Here is a 26,895-nt window from a genome sequence, read left to right on the forward strand (position 1 = left end):
ACTCTAAAGTAAGGACCCTTACTTCTATTGCTACTGGATAAAGGACATTCTGCATACAAGCGGCTTGTACAGCAGACCATCAAACCTACAAAAGATACACCAACTTCAAGAAGATTTGTTTCATTGGTCTCACTCTTCTGGCTTCTCCCTCAGACTCAGGAGACTTAAAAATTGTACTCGGCCTGTTTGTGATAAAAGTGAAGAGACACCACATTCAGAGATGTGGAGGATGCATGCAAGAAACGTGAACAAGTGTTTCTGAAGGTATGAAAACAACTAAAACCTCGACAGTTTCTTTCTAAAAAACCACAGCTCTTTTCTGCACTCAAAATTTGCAGAAGATTAAAAATACTTCATGAATCAGTTTGTTACTAATTAGCACAAATTGCTAGGTATATATTTACATGGCTTAGTGTTTACCATTAAATAACAAGCAAAGATAATTTAGCAGTAAATGCTGCGTGATCACAACAGAAACAAAATGCTTGGCCACCTATCAATTTACTTCTATGAAGGAATATCTTATTAACAGATATCTTATTCAGTAAGAGTCAATCTTATTCTCATCAAAGCCAGGTGAGTATCTTCCCAAAGAGCCTGAGCTACCAGCCTGCAAATCCTGCCTGAGATGCTATCTCCATGGGTTTCTTGTGCCTCCACAAAAGTCAGTCTGTGCATAGTCTCACAAGACCAAAGTCTCCAGTTAGCACAGACCTGATCCATAAGGAATTAATGGTAATGGAAAAGATTCCACTGAAATCAGTAAGTGCTGGATCAGTATACGCATATTTAGAGTCAGGCTGCATCTGATATGTGTTTTTTGGGGTTTGAGTGAAGTCACTGGAGGTCTGCCCACGAAAATCAAATTGCTCAGTCTGGGGCATACCCAGTCCACCACAATATATTCAATAGCTTAACCATTCATAGAAGTCTGTGTACTCTTTATTAGAAGTGTTCACATGATGTTTCAAGATTCATTTGAGATACTGAGAAGAAATTTACTGGAGACTTTATGAGCTGTAATAACTAAGAAAATGGCTTCTAAGCCAATAGTTAAAAAAGCACATGCCAGCTCTGCATTAGCAGCTTCTCTTCTCTATCTGTTTCTCAGCTGAAGCTCAGTTTGCAGTCCACTGGGTACCATTACCTCAGTAATGTTAAAAGCCAGACATCAAATCAGAAAGAAATTCCAACTTTCCAAAGGAACTTCGCAATGTGAATAAACTACAGTATGGAACCAGCAGAGATTAAAAACATCCACCGTTGTACTGGAAATACCCTTGCCTTGAAACTTACTTTCCACTTGTAACATGGTTAAGTTTGCACAGCACATATGTAGATAATAAATTTAATTGGAGTGAATACTGTTGCCAAGATCCCTCCCTCTCTAGCACCCCAGGTAGGCTTTATGCTCTCCTCATCAACTACAGAGCACCACACATTGCACTGTAGCTATAAGGACTGTGCATACAGCCTATTGCTCAAGGGCCTTATAATACAATGCTATTTTTATATCACTTAGTGGCATAAATGTAAGATGAAACCAAGGCTCCTATGTAGGAACAAGTGATCCACTTACTGACAAAATGCCCCAACAGTGTGCACATAGATTTTTTTCTTACCAAATAATTTCTGCAATACTTGTCCATCATACAGGTCTTCAGCCAAGTCTTTCACAATAATCCTCTCTCCTACCAACACATCATTAATCCAGTCAATTAATACCTATATGGGAAACGCAAATTTGGCAGTATTATACACTATTCATTTGCAAATTAAAACACATGTCATTTTTTACAATGATGAAAATATTTAGCAGAAAGAATACCAAAGCTGCAATGGCTCAAAATACAATTAAGTCTGAAATACCATCAGAAGAAAACAGGAAGACCTTAGGAAGGCCTCTTCCAAGGTAGCTGTGTCAACGTACCACAATTATCTAGACAAACACCAACTTGATGCAGCGCCTTCTGGAGTGAAATCTGTCCTTCACTTTCACTAGTATTTTAACATTTTATTGTGAATCCAAAGGTGTTGAAGTCGGTTGTAATGAAGCTTCCTGCTAAAGTTCTGACCCAAGAATCACAAAGACTACAAGGGAGATCAGGGTGACCGTAGGACTGGGGGTGGGATGGGTCTAAGAACTCAGGATTTTAATTCAAATCCTTAAGTATCCATGTGCCATATCTAGAGAAAGATATTTCAGCAAATGACCTTCCCATTTCACTGGGATGTATGCACAACCTGGTTTCATTTAATTAATATCTAAACAATACTTTGAAGTGCTCAAATGAAAGAGTCAGGGATAGCATTAAAAATAGCTTAACTTTCTTGAAAGTGTTTACATGCTTTTCATTACCTTCATTAGTTCTTGTAATTTTGGGTCATTTCTTGAATTTGGATCAACCATTGTTCGGACTTCATTTTCCTCTGGAAGGTTTTAAAGAAAGATATTAGAAACTATTACAGGCATGAAACTTTATTTTACATCAAGCTTTTATGTTGAGACGTAAAATTGTTGTGAATTACCTAGCATAGTGTCCTCAGGGTCTAGTTCAAATGGAATTGGACTGAGAGGTAAGTTAATGGCATTTATTCCTTCTTCCTGTAATTCAGATACTAGGAAATAAAAAAGAAGAGCTTGGTCAAATTTCAATTCAATTTTCCTTACTATTTCACTCTTGCTAAAAGTAGCACTAATTGTCTTAATTTCTTTATAAGAACATGACTCTATTAGATAAGCCATTAGGTATAATTAAAGTAATAAAATATAGCTAACAAAAAAAGGAGGCCCACCCAACAAACCTTTACTTGTATGAGTATATTTTTCATGGATAATGGTACTCGAATCAACACAATTTCCTCAAGTCTTTCCCAGGATAAGGCCCATTGTCCTCAAATTTTGAAAGGCTCACTTGCATTTTAATAGTCTTGATATTTTAACACTAATGAATCATCTTAGCTGAGGGAAATGATTATTGCTTTCAGCTATGTCACCCTTGCTTTGGAGATGTTTCAAGTTTAGCTGCTTGAGAGGAGCTGGGTCTGGTTATATATCCACACAGGAGCTGCCAGACTGATAGAATTATTTGCAGCACATGGCTATCTCCGTTGTTCAGGTCAGAGACCAGCTGAAGCAGACTGCAGGATGCTTCTGGCCCATGTTCTTGGCCTTTCTTTAGCAGATACCACAGTAGCAAGACACAGGTGTAAAATGATGAACCCTCAAAAGTACTGCCTTAGTGTGGAGTCCAGACATAGGTTGAGATAGAACTTGGATATGGGAATGGCAAAGTAATCCAAGATCCCACAGTCTGGAAATGCCCACAGTTGTCAGGAAATACGGACTCGTATTTCCTACTCAGCCAAAGTCCCCTAATGCTGCAAAAAACAATATTCTTTCAATACATGCTCTGAGAACAGAGGAACAGAGAGATCCAGAGAAGTGTTGAAACAGTCCTGCCACTAGTTCTGTACTATACAGGTTCTACACTTTTACAGTTCATCCCTCTGCTCACCTCATAGGTTGCAAAGACAAACTCCTTGCTTCATTGGCCAAACATGTCTCTGTATAAGAGAAGAGAATAAATACAAACAAGCCAATACACTAATCCTACCACTATAGAAGAACACAGAGTACTGCGCAGGGAGGGTTGCCAGTTTGGTGATCAGACAAGCTGGTACCTTGTTTTGTCACCAAGAAATCAGTACAAACCTGACTTATCAAACCAGGGAAGAGTCTTGCCGCCTTACGTGGAAAGCCTTTTAGAAGAAAACTCAAGACATGGTTTTACTTTTTTCTTTAGCAATTTTCTTAGGCTTTGGAACAGGTTGCCCAGGGCAGTGGTGGAATCCCCATCCCTGAAGCATTCACAAACCATGTACACGAGGCCCTTAGTGACATGATTTAGTGGTGGACTTGGCAATGCTTGGGAATGGTTGGGCCTGATGATCTTGAAGGTCTTTTCCAACTTTGCTGATTCTATGATTCTATGTGTGACAAGTAAGTAATGTTGTTCTGACCACTCATTTTCCAGTGTACAGACCTTTAGTAGAACTGGCTATTAACACAACTGTTTCAGTTCAAACTTACAATAACTTAATTCAACTATTCTACATGTGTCCTAAAGATTCAGGTAGCTGTATGCACCTTCTGATATAAACTGAAATATACAATTTATGTGCAGATGCAGACTCAACATCTAACATTTCAGATTTACTAGCTGAAGCTTTGCTCAGTTTAGTCTGAAAATTACAGAAGCAATTTAGGTTTGGAGAAAACAGCAAGTAGAAAGTGACAGTAGAGATCTTGTGTTTTGTTCCTGGCCCCTTGACTGCCTCGTAAGTTAGCTTTTGGAAAACAGTTTTACCTCTCTGCCTTAACTCCCTGTGTGCAGTAAGTACAGCTAAGTTTCACATAAACACTGCAATAATTAGTCAGTTGGTGTGATAGCAGTACTTAAAACTTTCCAAATATTTTCTATGCTTTGTGAAATATTTTGTGCTCTGCCAGATGAAATGCCTGTGCACGTTTCAAGAGCAGCCTCTATGAAAGGGCTCTATGTACGATTCATAGCAACAATGGCTGTTAGAATGCTTATATTTAATTGTACAAAAGTAACTTTGAGAAATCTGCTACCTTCAGTACGGAAACACTAACTTCACTTCACACACTCACCCTGCTTTTGTATCTGTAAAATACAAATATTGAGCAGCTCTAAAGAGTCATAAAATAACGCTGACAATAACAGTCCCCTCGATTGTTGTATATCCTCTAAAACTGATGGCTAAGAGCAATGGACCAAATTAATCCCTTATGTAAATCCATTGAGTTCTGAGGAGTTATAGCAAGGATGAATTTGGTCTAATGTTTACAATCTCAGGAACTGTTTACATTTAATGGCATTTTTTTGAACTGATAGCACTCCTTAGAGAAAATCACTGTTGGTTTTATTAACCATGGTTATGAGCATAAAAACATCAGTGGATAGGAAACTTTCATGTGCAGGTCTTTCTGTTCTGAAATGTTTAGTTCATGGAGGACTTCCGCACAAAGATTCCTGGGCAGCAAATGTTGAGTTCTTTTTCCACATCAACCCCAAGAGGGAGCATAATAAGAAATCTGTTCAAGCCAACTGGCTTCACTGAGCAATCCTATCCCAAAGGGCTGGACGCTTTGCTTGGGCAAGTCACAGTAGGGGAAGCAGTCAGCTCATTTTCCTAGTAAAGGACAGTGGGGAAAGCTTTTGGCTTCCCTCCCCAAGGTGTGACCCACTGGCACAACTCACTGACACTTCTCCAGGGAGACTGAGTGGACCTTTCAAGGCTGAATGTTCCGTAAGGCATTCTCTACTAGGCCCACTAAACCTCTCCAGATTTGTCCTCCAGTCTGTACAACTATTACTTTTAATAACATGACCTTCAACATACTATCAGAGTTCCTGATAATAAAACAAACTAAAACCTGCTGTATCTTGCAAGGAAAGGGTACATAAAATACAAATAAAATAATAATAAATACGCACAATAAACTGATACATCGATCTCTTCTAGAATGCATTGCAAGTGTTATGTTTATTGTACAGCAGGGACTAACTGCTGCTTTGCTGCAGTTAGTGTGTGCACAAGTGTGGTCTTATTCCCCCCCAAGCAGGTCACCCAACTCACATACATCTACCACACCAGCCTGAGCCATATGCAGAACCTACCCAACACATCTCCAGATGATCCAAAGATCCCAGATGGATCCAGTTTGCCAGAGAGGACAGCTCCTCTACAGCCACTGCACTCTGCAGTGTACAACCATGCCCAAGGTTGGTATTAGTTCTGTAATAAAGACTCCTGCTCTCCCGTCCCCCACAAGCAGAAAACATGACGGAGAAACCCTGAGCCTGATAGCATCTTTTCCTTTCTTTCCTGATAATGAAGAGAAAACATTTAGCTACAGATTAGTAATACTCCTAAAAGGAGCAGGTAAGAACATATGCATTATAACAAGTTGTATGTAAACGGAGAGAAAACGTATTATGTAGTATAGCCTCACTTTCTAAGAATTTCCATCAAAAACGTTCCATGACAAACCACTATTATACACTTAGGTGTTTATAGAGGAACCACAAAAATGTGATTGAGGTTAAGAGTTTCCATACCACAGTTTCAGCAGAGGAATCAATTTTTCAGCTGCTTTTCATTAATTTATTTTAATTAATTTTCATAAAAATCACTTCAGCAATTTAGCATTTTAATAAAAACAAAGCACATGTTTGTGACAGTTTTTGCAGCAGCTGAAATTAAAATACAATCACACAATTTCTTGAAATACTTTGAGGGAGGACTTGGAGTATCATTAAGACCTCCACCCTGAGTCTTAAAGTATAAAGGTCCAGGAAGGGAGAAGGGGACAAAGCTGCAGCTCATTTATACAGCAGTTGCCAGGAGACAGACCAGTGCACAGGGGCCTGCAGCGGCTCCTCTGAAGGACAGTATCCACAGAGCTGTCTGCTTGATATCGAGCACACTTGGCTACTGGACGACCCCAGCAATTAAGAGTTAAGAGCACCTTTCTGTTCCCACCCCCTGCAGCAGCCCAGATACAACCCTGTGAGTCAGCTACCAAGGGGCTCGTTCTCGTTGTGCTTATATTGGCAAGATTAGGGACTTCATCCTCTGGATGCAAGAGGAAAACCCAGTCCTTTGTGGGTTTTCTACAGTCAGCATGCTGAGTGGAAGTGGCGGTTGCACATATGTTTGAAGCAAGACCCTTAAAAGCAACAGAGCTACACATGGACCAGACAAATCTTCATGGATTTGCAATGTGAAAGTCCCAATTTTAACTCTGGATAAGGAATGGTCACTTCTGCTTAGACTTCTGATTCAGGTCCACATGCCAAACTTGTTACGATGTAATCAAGTACAACTCCACTGCTATCAGCTGTCAACAGACTTCCTTCTATCCTGCCAGCACCAAATTTGGCCCCAGAGCTGGGGAGCCCACAAGCTTGTATCAACAGCAACTACAGCAGCTATTTTAAGCTGGATAGAGTTCTTACTACTTTAGATGCTATAGCATTACAAGGTCATAAACCTATGCTATCAAATCCACACGGGTGCTCTGAGCCAGACTTTGATGCGTGTATCCAACTGCCATTGAAACCACTGGACGCCAAGCACATCTGAAAGTGGAGTACTGCCCATACGGTTTAAATTGGCTTAATTCCTCTAGAACATGCAGCCTGTTGCTCCACATTGTATTTAGCAGACAGCTTCATTCGGGTTTTTTACTTGTTTATTTTCTGTGCTGAAGGCTTTTTGCTGCCCTGCTTAGTATTCAGGGCTTAATGTTATTCTGATTTGAATAAAACACATCTAATTATTTAACTGAGTTCAGAAATGCCATATCACCCAACACATTCTCTGTGGTTTAGACGTATTTTGGCATGTCTATCCAAAGAATCATAAAATAAATACAGCAAGATGTAGTGTTAAATGGTCTCTTTTGAGTGCTGCAGCCATGTCTTTCCATATAATTGATTCCTTACTTATAAAACTAAAATTTCTCAAGCGCTACAACACTAACAGATCGATTCTGAAAGTCTGAGATTAACTAGAACCAAACCCTAATGCTGGAGGACCACAATGACACAGTGCTTCTAACCCCAATCTTTCAAACCCAGAAGATTTAAATTTAAGCATGTACACCTACATAAATACATACATACACACTTCTGCAGTTCTCTTACTGTCTTTTATTCTTAACATAAGGGCTTTCCATTCAAGGTCATCTCTGCTACTTTTAAGGTATACTTTGTTTTGGCATCAGAGGGGTTGAGGGAGAGGGGAAAGGGTGTGTTTTCATGGTGGTTTGGTTTGATTTGGGGTTTTTTTGGTGGAAGCTGAGATTTGTTGCCATTCACAGGACTCCAAGAGTTTTAGCTTCCTATAAAAAGTCTAACGACAAACTACCTGATACTGTAAACTGCTATGGTAGACAGTAGCTTTATGTGCCATACTTTAAGCTACTCTTCCCTGGAACAAGCACAGCTTGGGAGGCTAGCTGCAGATGTTATATTGCCAGAGTAACACTGGATATTTGTATATACACCCACATTCAAACATGCGTGCTTATGCTACATACATTGATGTTTGTAGTCAGGAATTTTCTAAACAGCCAGTTTAGAAAAATGCTGATTTTCAATAAGAAATGTCTTTACTGCTCTTGTAGCAGACAGAGATGTTCGCTCAATCAAAGGTTAGCCAAATGCAGATGAATTGGTTTTGGTTTCATACTCTCTTCACTGAGTGCAAATTTCCCATAAATGCTTATGACCTTGCTGGCTTGCCTCTATAACCACTTGTGCACCAGAGCAGCTTTACTACTCCCACTGACTTGATAGTCTGTGATGCAGACTTGAGCATCAATGCCTGTATCCACACAGATTTCAGTGGATTTATGCCAGTTTATATCAACTCACTTTCAATTCTATTCCCCCTCACATACTCCAGTTTGACACCCCAACATAATTCCAGTGGAGTAATTCTGAATTTGTACTGCCAAATGTGAAAAGATTGAAATCACCTGAGATGGCCAGAGAATGAGAGGAAAAAATACAATCAGCAAAAACATTTTCAAAAAGTCCCAGTTTAAGTTTTTACAGAATAATACCATTCAAAAGTTATGCAATTGCTTTCTGGGCCATCCATCCAATTGTTATTTTCTAATGCTTGTGTGTGTGCATCTTATAAGTCCACAAAGGGAAAAGAAAATATTAATTTAAAATGGTCTAATTTTCTTGAATACATAATTCATCCAATATGGATTCTGGCAGCTCAGCTTTAACTCCAAAACAAAAGAAATCCACACAAAAGACAATAAGTCTGCATTACACATGGTACTAAAATGATCCAATGGATTTATAGATGTTTACAAGTTTGCAGAGTGTGACACAGTGTCCACCAGAAATTTGATATTCACAGCACAAAACATCATAAACATATGTCTACAACTACAAAGGGGCCTTTTTATGTGGGGATGACTGTTAAAATTGTCTTCAGAACATAAACCTGAAGTTGTAAATGCTACTCCCCATTTATTCTCCAAAACATAACAAATGAGGAAAGAAAGGCAGAGATATGTTTGCAATTGAAAATGTTTCTCAGGAAATGATCTGTACAGGAACATCATTCTCATTCCATTAACTGCTGACTCCAAGCCAACCATTTGTAAAAGTAAATAAATATGCAAACTGGCTGACAACAATGTGCCCGCCTTTAATGTTACTGCATTAGTACCCATTCTCCAAAAAAGAATCTATTTTCTTTTCTCATTTCTCCGTTAAACCAAACATGGCATACACATAAAAAGAACGGGTGAAATGCTGCTCACAAAAAAGAATGGCAGAAATGCCATAATTTAATTTTCATGTATGCAATACAAATTAAATGCTTATTGCCTTGAACTTTCTTTAAAGTCCAAAACTACTCCAAAGTACTTCAGTGACTAGCTTGCTGTTCCTTTTTTTTTTACAATTAGCAGGGAAAAAAAACCCTCCATAGACTGACAGATGTCTGGTCTGAGTAGGTAAAAAACAACAACAAAACATGGAGCAAACTCAATCCTTTTAGAGAGTGCATGTGATTTTCTTTGCCATGTCACAAGTAGCTTCATTAAGCCATACATGCTTTCACATTTCATTTCGGATGAAGGTTCTTTCTCAGAATTTTCCTGTAGTTTCTGAGAGGTAGCAAGTGTTGCAGTGTCAAGCTAACACAGATGCCAGTCATTCCAGTCATTCCTTCAACACATTCTCTCAACACATCTTTCAAAATACATAAGCAGTATCTGCAGATGTTTTGAAAAGCCTGTCACCCTACAGGAGTGTTTCAAATGCCACTAAAACCCCCCAGAACACAAAACCAGCATTGGGAACAAATACAGACAAGCATTCAAATGAAACTGACTTTTTTCCCCCCGCTGAAGAACAAACTATGCATATAACAAACACTGTGACCATCCCAAGTCCTTATCAAAATGTGTTGCATTGAATCTGGTTCCAGCCTAAAAACTCCTCAAACAGCCTCAGGTATGTTGGTAGGGTCTCTGTGCAACAGACACCCAGAGATTATTAAATGGTCTGCACATGGTATCTCTAAATGCAAAGTATCTTACTGAAACAAATCCTTTGACAGCTAAGATTTCCAGTTTACTGAGGTACTTGGAGAGATTTATTGAGATATCTCAGAACTACACGGATTGCTCTGGGGATATATGGAGACAGAAGAGAGAATGTTTGTATCCTCCTCACCGATACTTCACAAATTGTAATAAACCCAGAGGTAGCAAAATCCAGAAGAGAGTCAGACAGACTGCCTAGTGCAGTCCTAACCCGAAGCAAGTAGAGGGAAGTTCATTCTATACGCTCAGCAGCTTGCTGCAATAGTTTTTTCCAAATACTGGGGAGTGGAGAAGCTGATTGTACTTTATGACTGACTTGCCTCTGAATCACTGACTCTCTGAATCACCACCAGCCAGCTAATAGTAGCTATTCCAACATCAACAAGGGGCGCTCATGCAGAAAAGACAAAACCAAAGATCTGTTCCAAGAAGTCTTTCCCAGCTCAACAAGTTCTAGCTATTCCTAAGAGAAAATCCAAAAATAGTTCTTAGGAATGTGAGGGCATACTAGTAGCAAGCTGAGGATTTCCTGAATTTCTTGCTCTTTTCATCTTGTGTACATAAACCCTGGTTTTGCAGGAGAAAAAAAATAAGTGTCAGATCTACTGCATCTCAATAATCTAGATGACTACGACTTCTTGGAAGAATTAGAAAAATTACTACATTTACTGGAAAGTTACAGTTCTTTTTCAGGGACTGCAAATTGGTTTATGTATCACACATGGCCACTATTTTCAAACTGTACTTCTTGGAGCTACTTGTGTTTTAACGTAAGCATCTGGTCATCTTCGGGGAATGACTCTGTAACAAAGGGTCAAAATATTTGTAGTAAATGGCCAAGTATTTCTACATCCCAGAAGGCAAAAAACAGAAACAAAAACCACTTCAATATCTTCTGAGAGCTGCTCATGCTTGAAGATCTTTCTTTGTTATTAAAGTCAATCAAGATAAAGTTTGAGGGTGACACCAGGGTGCTGGACAAGTAGCAAACAAAGAAAAGAGTGACCCTCAGAAATTAAAATAATAATGAATACAAATATGCAAATGTATTATCTACTTGCACAACTAGTAGTTGGAAGTCCATGCTTTGCTACCTTCTGCATCAATGTTGAGCATCTAACCATGGTTTTCAGATTCAGTACAACAAATGAGAATGGACTTGCTGTATCTAATTCTTTTTGCCCTTCCATTTAAAGATTCCCGACTTCTTGCTACTTTAGTGTTTGTGTGTAACAGATGGTTTCTAAAAGTCTCTGCAGTGTGTCCTAGGGAATTTAAGTTTCTTGTCAACGACAGAACCAGGATCTAATTCAGGAATTGGGATCTAGACAGACCTTCAACATGGTAAAATGAGGCTACAGCTTTGGCTGGATCAACAGAAACCCACCTACATTCTTAAAGCAAACGGGCTGGATTTGGTGAGGGCAGCAAAATGAAACATTAAAATGAAAGAAATACATCATTAATCATACTGACGAGTACACTACCCTTTGAGGGGTTCTCTTGACCAATGTAGAGGTTAATGTGCATTTGACAGCAGAAAAACTTCAGGCTTGGGCTGTTACAGAAATGACTACAGAAAAGGTAAACTTGTTTCACCATCCTTGTTTCATATGAGTGTGCATCACTTACCAAGACACACATGTGACGAGTGGAAGCCCTCCTGTTCTTACCAGCCATACAGCATGTAGGGTCATCTCAAGGACTGAGAGGAATATATTAGGGCTGTGGCAATCCCTAAGTAGAGGGAGGACTTTGGTCAGGTGGCATAAATCACAGTGTGCTGTGATCAATAGTATGGCTGTGGTGTTCTCCTAAAACACATTTGCACAAAAGTATGGCTGTGGTGTTCTCCTAAAACACATTTGCACAAAAGCATAAGACAATGCAAGACAGGACTTGGGTAGCACAAACTGGAAGCTATGCTCGGCTTAGGAAAGCAGAGTTAGTTCTCATTTTACACAGGAAATAAATCACCACTTTCCAGTCTATGTTCTCAAATCCCGTAATCAGAATTAATTCATTTAACTTCCCACCAACAGAAGAAAATAGCATTATCCCCATTCTGCAGCATAGAAGGTGGCGCACTTCAAGATTAAATGATACATTTTACATGTTCCCTTTCTGAAGACACAAATTGCTTTTGCAAAATAGAAGGTAGGCACTTAAAAATACAAACTATAATGTTACACTTAGTCTGACATAGAATGGACAGGAATTCTTGTACCTTTTGTTTCCAAACCCATTATCACAGCTAAGAGAACACCCTTGTTTTGATATAACTAGTAGTAATGATTTTTCACCCAGCCCTGTGCCTTGCTCTTCACAGGCACTGCCTGGTACCCTCCTGCGCATTCCTGACTTTGCTCATTTCCTTAAAAAACTCAGACAGCTGCTCCAACTTACAAATGCCCTACCTCAAAAAAATTAGCTTACTGAACTGTTCATCTGGTTATGGTGTTCATGTATTTCTTATCAGGAAACAAGTTGCAAGCAATGTAAGCACCATCAATGTGAGGGTAAATCCACAGCTCTGAACTGCACATGCATCGCAACTCTTTTCCAAGAGATTTCAAACAAGCTGTAAGCTCAGAGCAGCAGTTGCTACCACCTGTTGAATGCTGTCAGACATGGGAAACACCGCTGTGTAAACTCCTATCTGTTAAATCCATTTCACAGGTTGCTGTAATTACCAATATATCAATTCCAGCATGCAAAACATTCATACCAATAGTAGCTGTGGCTGTATTTGCTGCTTTGCAGGTGAACACACCAAAAATTGCAACTGAATCATTCAAGTAAATAACCTTAAATGGGTTTTAATCCATAGTACTAACACATTCAAAGTTTCCCAGAAATAATCTGCAGCCTTCAGCTGTTGATGTCATAAATGAGTTTATGTTAATATTCCTATTAGGAAGTGCTTAGTACTAAAAAATTTTCATTTTAATACATATGAATATTAAAACTTACCTACTGCATCACACATAGACCATTAGAAATTTGCTATTTCAAGCATGCTTTTGACTACGAATGACAATTTTCTCTGAGTGGAAATTCAAATCATAAAAATCACTATTTTCACACTAGATCCAGTACTACTAAAGGACTGAATTTGTCTCAAACTGAAGTTAGTATAAAACACATACTCCTATGAAATACCATTAGGATGAAACATCTAATTCTATCTCATATTGCAGAAATATTTTCATGGAATAGTTTTCAAAATTAACAAACTATTGTATATTCTTCCTCTTTTACCCAAGAAAAACAAGTCTGACAAAGGGAAGAAGAAAACAACCTCCCATTCTTATCTTCAAATTATCACAGAACAAAAATATTTACTATTCCAAAAATACAAGGTCAGAAAACAATACTCCTCAAGTATCATAGAAACGATGATGAAAAATAACTGAGTCAGTCTAGTCTCCTACCTTTAGGGCAAAATGCTCCATTCGTACAGCCCATCGTAGGGTCGCCGGGCCACCCTCATGGTGCATCTCAGGAAGAACTGCAGTCTATAAAGTGTCTGAAGCCCCTTGTTGCTCTGCAGGCCACTTTGTTGCTGCTCTGCAGAGAAGCTGTATTAGCTTTAGAGTCTGTTTTCCAACAGAATGGTCCAAGCACATCACAACTCTCGGCTCAGAGCATCGCTTCAGAACAAGTGACTGACTGCCTATATAATTTAATATGATGCCACATGAGACTCATAGACCATCTGCAAAAGGAACTAAATCTGCTTTTTTCAGCTTGGTAAGTTGCATTCTGAATGCTGGAAGGTAATTTTGACTGTGCTTTTGTTATCAGTCATATAAAACACACAAACAGCAAGTGTAAAGCATACGTTTTTACCAGTATCAGTCTGTTTCTGTGTAGGTAACTCGTACCTTTTCCCCATACAAGTTAATGAAGTCACAATTCCCCTCATAGCATAGGAAAGGTGTAAGGCACAGACATGGCAATATTGGATGTGAAATTTACCGTTTTTTGTTTTGTTTTGTTTTGTTTTTTGGTGTAAAACAAAAGGCTCGTCAACAAGAGCGACAGAATCCTTGAATCCTGTTGCCAGAATTGAGATGCACATGTGATATTACCAAATTCAGCTCTTGACAGCAGTACTCCTTTCTCTAGAAATACTACCCTACTGCAATAATCAGCAAAACTCACATGGAATGAGGATTAAGCCTAAACAGGCAAAAGCATGTAAAAAGCTAAAAAGCAGAGGAAAGCAGAGGTATGAGCCATCAAAAGAATAGTAAACTACTGGTAAGAAATGAGCTACTTTTATGTGCTCTAGGTTCTGTCGAAGAGGGACAGTAATGAAAAGATAATCTAAAGCAATCACTTACTCTGCTAAAAATCAAATAGCTATGAAGTTTTCTACAGACTACAACTTTTCAGAAGCTATAAAATGTTTGTCTATTTCAACTTGGAGCAGGATGAGGGAAGTGACACATCCCTGGCTCATTTCTAAGTCGTGGAAAGTGGTTACCTTTCTAGTTTCCAATTGAACTTCATTTAAAATACCAGTGCCAAAAGGCAAGTATGGAGAACTGAGGGGTATTTATTGTTTAGGGTTATTCAGCTGTGCTACACAACATTCCTTCCCCAGGTTTCATATCACATGTGATTCTCTGCAGAAAAACAGACAGTTCTCATAACTGTCCTGAAACTACATTCTTCACCAGTTCTAAGAGATCTCGGATACACATTGGTCTGCAGCTACTTGGTTACTCCTAAGAGCAGTGTTCCCCTGTCAACAGTCCTATTTCATGCTTGTTGTCACAAGTACTAATGGGGCTCCCCATTCTGACTCCTGGAGTCCCACTGCTTTTTGGAACTGAGAAACTGGATCGCCAAACTGCTGAATAACAGCATTCAACTACAGGACAATACTAAGCTGGCCATTCTGTACCAAGCTTTCCTTTTCTTAATTTCTGAATAGAACCATAAACGTCCCAGATAGTTATTATGGCAATCTTGTTTGGGAGGTAAGTACAGCTAAAGGAAAACCATGCTCCACCTAAGTGCATCCTCCTTGATGTTTCAAGATAGTTAAGAAAATTCAGAGTCTGAAGCCAGAGAAACCTACATCTTCAAATCAACCTATTTTATAAGTGACTATTTATAAAGTAGCACTTTTCTGCACACAGAAAATAGCTGTTTTATAAAAAAGTAGTGAAAGAAAAGAAAGTTGGTGGGGTTTTTATGGTAAGTTTTTGTACCTACAGCCAAAAGATCATGTCCAGGTACATTTCTAATAGGTGTAGTTACAGTAGAGTAAGAAAGCTACAAATTAGCTAAAGCAGAACTGCTTTCTCAGAGGGCGTAACATGGCAAGAAGTTGACAACAGCAGGTGTGAAGGGTATAGCTTGGGGACCAAGTAGAGGAATTTCTATTCGTATTCTCTGTAATCCATTTCCACTTGCCACAAACACAAATTCAAGCGGGACTTAATTTCTAATTTATGTAATCTAACAGCAACAACAAAACCATCATTCAAAAAGCCTGTACACTTCCCCCTTCCCTTATCAGAGATCACTGCAGGAAAAAACCAGCACATTGGTAAGATGCTTTGGATCCAGATTTTCCCAACTGTTCCTAAAGGCTCACTTTCACCACAATTTTCAGCTTTATGAAAACAGAAGTATAGCCAGGGAGGACTAAAGACTTTTTCAAGCCATTCTGGCCATCAATACGGGGAACAATTCAAAGGCAACATGACACTGATAGCTTAATTTGTGAAAATGGATAAATACCATATCTGCCACATAGCACATTAACCCATGTAACAAATAAATACAGAAATAGCACTGCAATACTTGGTTAAAAGGTTTTGGTTCACAGAGGAGGAAATTTAATTAAAGCATGTAATGCCAATTACTGTCATTTATAATTTTATTTTGCTTCCCTAGAAAAAATACAGATGCAGGATTCTAAAGTTACCTGCATGTTTGATGAAAATGGGATAAAATTATCTAGGTTCTGAGAAAACCCAGAGAGTAGCAGGAAAAAAAATGCATTTTTACCTAACTTCATTCATGGATCTTCTTCAAAGTGTTGATTACATGAAGACTGACATGCCTCCAATTCAAACATATAAGCCAACAACCCAGACCTGGAACAAGACTTTTATGTTTAAAAAACTGTGTTAAGTCAGCGGAAAGGTTGAGAGGGGAGTAATAGCCTAATTCTCAGCTACTGCAAATGGGCACAGCCTTATGACAGCTGACAGAAGCACAGTGACTAATATCAGAAGAGAATTTGCCTTAGTGTTTACACTGATTGATTTCAATTGGAAAATTACAGGGCCAGGTCCTTAATGCTTCTGTCCCCTTAACTCTGCTCTGTGCAAAAGTGACAGAGACATGGGAGCCATGTAAAAGACCCCAAGCATCTCACCACCACAGTAAGAAACATTGCCAAATCTCGTCAGCCCTTATTCTTTGCCATATGCAATGCACTGCAGTATCAGCATCTATTTCTGCTTTTGCACAAACTGCTCTTCAGCAGCTCAGTGCTGCACAGAAGCACCCTACCTATATCATGTTCTGCTGAAGTCAGGAAATAACACCAGAAATGGATTAAACTTACTGTCGGTGAAATACATCAGACATGTTTCTACCTTGCAAACTGTGATTTGAGCCACCACTAGAATCAGCAGAAGACCTGCTGTAAAAACAGACCTCCAAGCTGTTTTCCTTTAAGTACCACCATTTCTAAAAATGGCAAGCGTCCTGCTTTGAGAAATCATGCTTTCCTCAGTAGTGTAATGCTACAATAAAATGGTGATTAGAATTATAGGAAAGAACTAACAACAGAAAGACGAAACCAATCATCTGCTTTCTTATGTCTCTAAATGATACATACAAATTGTGTCTATCAGGTTCCCCCAGGCTATTTCAGGAGTATGAAGAACACAAAATGATGCAGATTCATCACAAAAAGTCTAAATCTAATCTACCTGAATTTAAAATGCCAGGAATCACATAAATGAAAGATGAGAAGATAGAGCTTGTATGTTATACATAAGCAGAAACAAGAGTAATACAAAGTGGAAGCCACATAAAATGCTCAGTTTCTAAGAAATAGTAGGTGTATATCAACACTGCAGAAAATGGGTGTCTCCAAACTGCCTTCATGCCTTCCCCAGTTCTCAAAAGGATGAGATGAGGCTGGCATCTGGGATTTCAGTGGCTTTGGAGGTATGAGTGACACTTAACCTTCCCTTTCCATTCAGAAATAAAGAATTCCAAACAGCCTGTAATGCAAAGGGAGGAGGTAAATACCGGTTATATTTTCAGATGTGCAAATTATCAAACCATGGCCTTCCCAAATAACACAGGTGAATGTTGACAAATGTCATTCAAAATGGGCAATTCCAGCTAGACCTCTGGCAAATGCAAAAAATTAGGCTGTTGGCAAAAATAAAATACCATTGACATGACTTAGCTCACCTATAATATAGCTGACAAGTGGCTACAAATATGTTGAAAAGATCCTGAGAGATATCATACTGGACCGGGAGGGTGTGTTTATATGCAGTGCACCTTGCAAAGTGCAAGTGTTACACACAGCAGAAAAAGCATGCTGTCACATCCACAAATATACACACTTTTTAATGCCTTATATCATAAACAAAATATTTAATACAACTGTACAGGCACACAAAATCAAATAATTTGGAACACTCAATAATACAGCATCTCTCTCCTAACAAGCAAGTCTTATTCCCTGCCATTAAAAGTCACATTCAGGTCTAAAACTTTCACCTGGACCCAGGCTTGTTGACTTGTTACGTGCTGACATTTTAAACTGATTGCAGGAATTTCTCTCATTGCATTTTCTAAGTTACGCTGGATCAAAATCTAAACTTCAGCAATGCTACTGAAAATACGAAATAACCTCAGTCAGCAGACTCTCAGCAGCATAAAACTAGCATGCAGATCAGACCAAAACGGTAACTCCTGCTGACTTCTCCTGTGACACAAAAATACCACTCAGCAAGAGTAAAGAAAGCACAATTGGTTACCAAATAGCTTAGTCAGTATTGTGATACTGTTTCTCAGGTGAATAACTACAGCATATGCATTTACAAGGATGTCCAAAATCGGCCCAAAGTTTGTGCTAAAGTACGGGGAAAAAAACCTTGATTTATAGACCTGTGCATTAACAAGCCTCTCTTTCTTGTTTCTCTCCGTCTTCCATTTAGTCTTCACATTACTGGAGTTGGATTTCCTTTAGGTCTGGGCCCTATTCACTAAACTGCACTAATATACCAATTCCATCTTGGAATCTCCTTTTCTAGAATACTGCCAAGCTGGCAATATGGTTCCTGAGAGACTACTTTCCCTGACATGCAGTATGCTATTTATTGACACACCACTGTTCCCATGCAGTTTTGCACCTAACCAGTGAACTGGATAGCAGTTCCATATGTTGGAACTGTTACACTTCTCTGGAAAATTGTATTACTTTGGGTAAATAAAAAGCTAAGAGCAGCAGGAAAAATATCATAAAAATGCAGCCGAATTTGTTTCATCCTGCCTCCATCAGCAAATTTGGTCTATGACCTCTGCATATGAGTCATGAAACTGTTTTAAAACTTGCAGTGATTTATATGTTCAGGACAGGAAGTTCAAGGCTTATATTTCTATTCCCCAACCATACATTATTTTTCTCCATACACAATTTCTTGATAATTATCTATGAACTAAAATGTATAGGCATCTTTTTTCCTACTTTGTGGTGCATATTAACCAAAACCATTCATCTCAATAACCAGTCTCTGTGTTCTTGGCAGAGTATAGCTGATGTGTAGGTTATTCCTGGAACCATACTAGGTCGATGCTCTCATCATGACTAGTTTTAGTCATGGAAACAGGCTTCTAGCAAGACACGCATTGTTTGTGAAAAAGGAAATTCCCAGCATATCTGTCAGAAACAAGTAGTAGGGTACACCACTTTAATAAAAGTATCTAATATTTATACAGTGCCGTTCATCAGAAAACCTTTTTCTGTTCTACAGATCAAGTAATACTTGTTAGAGCCAAGGGCTTATATCCCGCTGAGAAAGCACTCTCCCTATCCCTCTGCAGCATGGCTTTACTCCTGGAGTCCTACATTTATGAACAGATGAAGAGCAACAAGTCAAAATATCATACAGGCACCAGGAAAAAAGGAGATCGTCTCTCTCACTCTTCATGCACACAGACTATTTCTGATTCCACATTCAGTAACCTAACTTCCAATTATTTTTTCAGATAAAATCATTAGTATACACATCACTGTTTTGCTGCCATCCTGCTGATCAGAACCAGTGCTAAGGCAGCTCCAAACCGAACAGAATTATTTCTGGACCTCTGTAGGCTGATACATAATTGCATGACAGCTTCAGTGAACTGGACAGCCTATTTCCAAAAGTTTACAGCACTTCTATTATTTGGGTACAGTCTGGAATGGTGAGATAAAAGATGACTCTACAACCCACTGTGTACACTTGGTACATATTTCTTCATCTTTGGAATCTGGATTTTAATCCCAGAAAAGGTAATGCCAGGGTTCAAATCACACGGTCCATTCAAGGAGCAATCTGATGGTCAGTATCTAGGTGACCTAACACTTCTCTACTTGAATTCACGGTCTGCTTTGAAGAGAGGTAGCAGAAGAGGCTACTTTTCAGTTTCACTAAACCTTATTAGCTGGGTTTTTGGGTCCACTAACCTGTATTTTCTATAGTCTATAGTCTATTTGACCTGTACTGCAACACCTGAAAGATTACAAGGAACATCTCACTGACTTGAAAAAGATCATTTGTCTCCTTTGTGATGTAAGCCTATAAGAACCACAATACAGATCTAGATATAGGTAAATTGACTTTACCCTCTAGGGACCAAGTTACAAATTACTGTATTGGTTAGCTGCAACTAATTAAGCACTCTTTTTCTTCTTCCTGTAAAATTTAACAAATAATCCCTTCATTGAGTAAAAATGTACAAATCTATATCCACAGTTAAATTCTATAGGGTTCTGGATCTTCAGCACATGCTTCTTCAGGATATTTCACAACAGCAGAAGCAAAGCATCTCACACACCAGAGTTTTGACTGTATTGTGTGGCACTGTTGTTCTTCCTGTGTGCTCTCTTCAACTGGTTCTGTCCAGATAATTGAGAAAGTCTCTATCTTATTTCTCTATAGAGTACTAACAGTGATCAATCATTCTGCTTTACCTCATGGGCAATCTTTGGGGTCTCGTGACTCATACGTTGGCAGCTCAATCTAGATGGAGATTTGCGTTCATCCTTGGAAATCCTTGCTTTAAGTATATTTTCTGAAACAATCAGACTTTAACTGATCTTAGTATTTATTTCTAGTCTGAACGAGTTAAAAAGCAGGTGAGGCTCCCCTGCTGAATGATCAACTCAGGCATAAAACCTGATCTCTTGCAGATCTGGATCAGTTTTAGAACTCTGCTGCAAAATGTTGCATCTGTGAACAAGTTAATCCTAGTTTCTCCGTTAGGTCTCTAGATACAATCAAGGATCTGAAAGCTTCTGGTTTTTTTCAAATGTTTCTATTTTCATTAGTACAACAGGGCACGTCAGGCAAACCCTGCCCTTTGTTGTTTGTGCAGCCCAATTGCTGTTAAGAAGTCTATTGTAGTAGCCAGGATGGTGTTCAAAACCTTTCCCATAGCTGCGGTTGCCCTGCAGTGTTAACAGGAAAAGAAAGCAAAACTTTGTCACTGAGGTAAGCACCTACCAACTGGGGGCACAACCGAAGGTCAACACAGCTGTGCCATTCAAGAATTACAGTGGCACTTTAAGCCTCATGACATCACTTTGATGCAGATAATGATTGTCATTATCAGTATTTTAGGGATAACAGAACAGACAGAAAAAGAGAATTTGCATGTCTCAGAACAGAACCAGAATTAGCACTCAAGGGCTGCTGGCTTCCAGACACAAGCTTAGCCCATTTCAGCATCAGCCCCTCACCTTATCTAAGCTTCACCCACTCATCAGAGCATCACTCTGCTCTCACATACTTCATCCTGATTCAAGTTGGTCACCTCCTGAATACTCTTGTGACCTTATCCATCCCCTCCAAGGCCCCTGTTTGTTGTCACCTATTCACTATACCACTCTGGTGCTTCTGCTGCCACTTACTCCCCACCTGTGCTTTCCTGGCTTCCCCCTTCTCTACCCTACAACTGCATGCACACGGCCAGAGCTGGTAAGTCCAATAGATCTTGTTTTCCAGATCCTGCAGGGAGCAGAACTAGAAGTTAAATGATGAAAAACAGTACCCAAAGCTGCCAGTCCAATTTATCACACTTTGAATGCAGGTATTAAAAATAGGAGAAGGACTGTTAACTCTCTCTTGTCCCACTTAGTGTCACCTTAAATTGACTGTCTGAACTTTGCCTTAGAAGCCTGCTTCCCATGTTAACTGCTGATTTCACATTCTATCCTAGAATTCATAGTTCTCGGCATAATCTCCAGTCTCCTGCGATTCCCGTAGAACGCTTTTTCCTGACAATCTTTTAAAAAGTCTTTACAACATATTAGAATGAGAATCTGATAGCCTACGTTTCTAGAAACCAATGCTGTCAGAATTAAGTTTAAAAACAGTACACAGGCAAAAGAAAATTATTTGCTGGATCACTCAAGGCTTAGTGTAATAAAGAAAAGATGTTGCCTTTAACAATCAAAGAAATCTACCACCTTGTTAAAAAGTACCAACAAGCCAATCCGTATTGATGAACAGGAGATTTCCAGTTTCTGGGCCCTCACACAGTAAACCTGTTGGTTTATAATTACAGCTCTCTTTGCTTTGCCAGGGCAGGGTGAAAAGGGCAGGCGAGAGGCTGTGCTCCACCACAGCAGCACCTGCATGCAAATGCGGCAGTATCAGCTTAGGGGCTCGGAAGGGAACCACTTGCCACAAGTAAATGCAGTTTGACAGCAGCTCCTAATAAGAGGAAGGAAATGAGGGAGAGAAAGAAAAGTGATAGGAAACAAAAACGACTTTATAAAACAGGGCTTTACTGCTTTCATTTGCAGCATTTTCTCTTTGTTCTGTTTAAGCACCAAGCCTTCCAATTCCAGATACTGCACAAAAGAGATCCCTGTCTAAAAAAGTTTATTTCCATCTGGAACTGTCTTACAAGATGCTTCATAAACTCAGCAGCCCATCATTAGGAGTAACAATGAGCTACCTCTAATTAATTTGGTACAGCCTTTGCTTCTCATACCAATCAAATCAATATTAATGGGGAGTTTGTACTTTCTCATTACAGCACAAAATGAGTATCAATCTTCTCATGAAGATTTTTTGGACCATAAATTGTGTTTGAGGTCAGTGTAGTTGGCTTCCTACCACCCCCCTTTTTTCAACCAGGATGGAAAAAATATATAATGATGTGCTATTTAGTACCTGGATAAAAATTTACATTCAGGCTGCCTACACTGAGAGACTGAAACCAGTTCAATATGAAGAAATCTCAGTCTAAGAAAATAAAGATTTTAGTAGCTCACAGAGCTCAAATTAAACACTTAAATAGGTAACACTAGATATTTCTCATGCTGCCTCACATTTCTCTGTTTATTTTTATCTGCAGGATCAGGCGTGTTAGAGAAGGGGCCTGGTAAGAATTGCCTCAGCCATCATTCTTGGTTACTTACATCTGTGGTCAATTTTCCACACTTTCTTCCATAAAAGGTAAACGAGGCACTGTACTTGCAACAGGATAATCTAAACAATATGAACAATGTTACTGTTAAAGACCATCTGGCTCATCAAGCACAACTCCAGACTTTTAACTCCTTGAATAAAGTGTGGAGCCCTGCAGTGTAACTTTTTATCCAAAATGCATTTTTAAAATGGCAAAACTAAGAGTTCCTGGACACACAAGGGATTTGGAGCACGAGGAAATTAATTTTCTGGTTCTATCCCTCTTGTATCTTACACATGCCACAATCCAGGCTGGAGACAAAACTCACATGTCACATTTTTCTACATAAAAACGCCCTCTCAAATTTTCCGCGAGAAGCCTCTGTGTGTAACGGCTGCGTGGGGCTGGCGTTTCAGAAGGGAGACAAGAGGGTTAAGTATTTCATAATTCACTTTAACTTAACAGCCTGGTCCTGCCACTTCTTAAAAGGTAATAAAAGTCAAAGAAGGGTCACCCCGAATTAGAAGAAAATGGAGCAGGGAGGGGTAAGGGTGAATGCAACCCACCACAGGGGAATTGCAACCCACGGATGGCACTGCCAGGATTCACTGCAGTCCTGTGAAGCACTCTGAAATACAAGGCGGCAGCACATACCATGCTGTGAAGCAAAACAGCTCCACCAACATCCAGGACTTAAATACTCTCAGACATTTAAAAGGCTATGGACTGCAAAACACACTTCGTTTTGAACTGAACAACAGACAGAATTAAATCTTGTCATTGGTCTTTGTTCAGCCTTCTCTCAGCTCTAACTCTGCCATCATTGTGCACAGAGTCAGATAAACAGCTCTGCAGCCCCATCAGTGCTGGCTGTAACAGAGGGCAGGGTTTTGGTCCTCAAGAAGGGGGGTTTTTCTCCAAAAAATTTTAGTTGCATTAAAAAAAACCCAAACCAACCAACTGGTTTGTTGAAATACTTTAATGCTTTTTATTTAATTTCTAAAAATATTTTTGGAAGGCAAAGCAAAGAAAATTAATTAGAGCATAGTTGGATGTTTTCTTTTTGGGTAAACACAGAAATTAATTTTCATATTCACTGGTTCGTTGTTTTAAATTCTGCATCTTGCTCTAACAAGAAACATCACCCTGTCTGGTCTCTAGGTAGAGCGCACACATGACTGAACCTTCCCCTACAGTAAGTTCTTCCAGCCACTCCCAGAAACATGTGCCCACAACCCTTTCTCAAAATCTACTCTAATTTTGATCCAATTTTCATGAAGCTATTATATCATAAGCCCACTGCATACATATGCTAAATTCTTAGCTTACAAAATCTGTTTAAAATGCAAGCAGCGCTTTTTTTATTTTTTAAAGAAACTATTTAATATGTGCTCATGACTCATCAATAAAAAAGACAAAGCAGTGTAACAGTAAGCAAGATAGGTCAGGCAGCTTTGTGATTAATGTGGTCAAAAAGTTAGAATTCATATTTAAAATGTCGGTTGCTCACACTGAAACAATTAACCCTATCCACTGAGCACCAACTACACCAGCCAAGAGAATCAATCCCAACATACAGTTTTAGAAAGAAGCAGTGTTATATCACAAAACACTTATTTCGGTGTGTGTGCCTCCCCTTGGGTGAAAAGAAAGGGGGGGGGGGAATCTCCACCTTATCAAGAGATTTTCTGGGTGTAAGTCCTTCAAAATACATGCAGCTTTCAAGTATGAGATGTCAGAGTACAATGTGTAAACTAGACGTGCCCTAGTAGCTCTTCCGCTGCAAAAGCATCCTGTTTTCTCATGTATCAACTTACAGCCCCTTTCCTCATACCAAAGTTAGTATCAGGATTTGGAAAACAGAAATCATTTGATCAACAAGGAATCTCTTGTCGAACCCCCCTGTATGGTAATGTATGGTAACATCATTTTCAAAATGTCTGCCAATTACATTGTACCTCTGAGCAAAATGATTATTTTAAATTTACTTTTCTGCGTACTGAGCACTCATGATAGTAAGCATCAAATGCACTGTATGCAACTACTGGATTTTAATTAAGAGCATTCCACAGGAATAATACTAACATGTGCTGAGTGATAAGCGTATATGCACTAATACTGTTCTGTAAAGCCTTAAATTACACGCTTCAGTGTGTTAGATTTAAATCCTAGAAGACATTGTCAGCAATTGCTGGGATTACAACTTTCAATTAAACCTAGAACTAAATTACTGGATTTCAAACCATTTCTTTAAGCCACACCTGTCTGCTAAGCCTTTCACCACATTCACACTTAATAACACTTAACATTTTTCGTCTAGAAAGCCCAAATGGTCTCTCAAATTGAATCCCTGTCACTGCTCCATTTCACATATCTGGAAACTGAGGCACACAATAATTAAATATCCAAATCTAATGCAGGAACCTGTGCCAAAAGGTACCAAAAACATCACATGGTCAGAGGCCAGATGTGAAAACTCACTCAAGAAAATACTGGGAGACAGGTTTAGTAAACGTATATAGAAAGAGTTGCCAATGACAAATTGTTGGAGGCTGGCAGAGCATTATGAAAAGCCATCAAATCTGTTCCATATTGGTCTACATCTGTACCTCTACGGCCAGTAAGTGCTAAGCAGATTGGGCCTTCATTTGCCTTTTTCCATGTTAAATAGCAGATATAAGAGATTTGTTATTTATAAAAAATGCTTAATAAGTGAAATACTAAATTAAAAAAAGAAATCTAACATTCCTATTTAGATTATAAACATTAGAAAAAAGTCAGATAATTATACCAAATAGCATAATTCAGCTTTTCTTTCAAGACCTGAAACTGTAAGGATTCTCTGGAGCCTTTAGATGGTCTTCTCCAGTGACACACCCAGAGGTATTTTTGGTGTAAAGGGAACAGATATCACACTGGGGTCCATGTATGTAAATTAATACAGCTGATTCTGTAGCCATTATTTAGGATGAGTGCTCTAGGTGGGCATGTTTCAGGGTGGGATTTTCAGAGCCAAACAGTAAGTAGACTTGGCAACAGAATGTTATATTGAGTAAGCAAATGCTCTAGTTGGCTTTGAAAACATCTGTCATGTTTCCATCTAACTAAAGAAAAAAGAAAGAAGGGGAAAAAGAGAAAAGAAAAAAAATAAATTCTTTCCTCCTGATCCAGGACTATTCTCTATTTGAGAAAGTGGTTAATTGCTCCTTCCAATTAACATTAAGCTTACTCAGACTAAATCTCACCAACGAACATTTGGCCAACTTCATATGAATTTCATATGGCAACATACTCAAATTTTCTTAAAACCTCATGTCCATACTCCAGGCCAAGCTACACCTGAAGAGCTGCATGGATGCTGCGCATGGTGGAAAAGCACTGGGGACACTGGGGAGAGCTTTACATATGCACTTTTCACACACCTGCAGTACTGTGCACAGTTCTGGGTGCTCCTGTACAAGAGACATATGGGGTCCAGTGAAGGGCCACAGAGAAAATAGCCTGAAGCAACTCTCATGAGGAAAGGCTGAGAGAGCTGGCAATGTTTAACCTAGAGAAGAAAAGGCTCGGGGATCTCATCAATGTGCACAAGTATGTCAAGGGAGGCTGTAAAAAAGGCAGAGCAAGACTCTTTTCAGTGGTGCCCAGTGATAAGACCAGAGAAAACAGGCACAAACTAAAACACGTAAGATTCCATCTCCATCAGAAAAAACATTTTTACCATGAGAGTGACCAAGCCCTAGCACAGATTGCCCAGAGAGGCTGTAGAGTCCCAGTCCTTGGACATATTTAAAAGCCATGTGGTCAAGATGGCTCTAGTTGGCCCTACTTGGGCAGGAGTGCTGGACCAGATGACCTCCAGAGGTTCCTTCCAACCTCAGCCACTCTGTAGTTCTGTAACTCCAGGCATATAGCAACCTTCGTAGCTCAGCAGTGAGACTGTCATGAGCAACTGTGAATGGATGGAGACACATTATCCCCCCCCCCATCACACTGCCTGTAAGAACCCAAAGTCACAAGGCTCTGGTACACACAGTGATTCTCCA

At 39.2% G+C, this 26,895-nt stretch overlaps 1 protein-coding gene across 1 annotated transcript in view; it reads right to left on the minus strand.

Moving 5' to 3' along the window:
* Window positions 1–26,895, minus strand: part of PARVA (parvin alpha) — a gene marked incomplete at both ends in the record, with an annotated part of 60,379 nt that overhangs the window by 17,201 nt on the left and 16,283 nt on the right. Inside the window, 3 exons of the mRNA XM_080619583.1 lie at window positions 1,623–1,725; window positions 2,360–2,430; window positions 2,530–2,619. Of these exons, the coding sequence (XP_080475709.1) occupies window positions 1,623–1,725; window positions 2,360–2,430; window positions 2,530–2,619 (264 nt within the window). The remainder of the gene's footprint in view (window positions 1–1,622; window positions 1,726–2,359; window positions 2,431–2,529; window positions 2,620–26,895) is intronic.

The sequence above is a fragment of the Psittacula echo genome (genome assembly GCF_963264785.1).
Source record: "Psittacula echo genome assembly, chromosome: 5".
NCBI lineage: Eukaryota > Metazoa > Chordata > Aves > Psittaciformes > Psittacidae > Psittacula > Psittacula echo.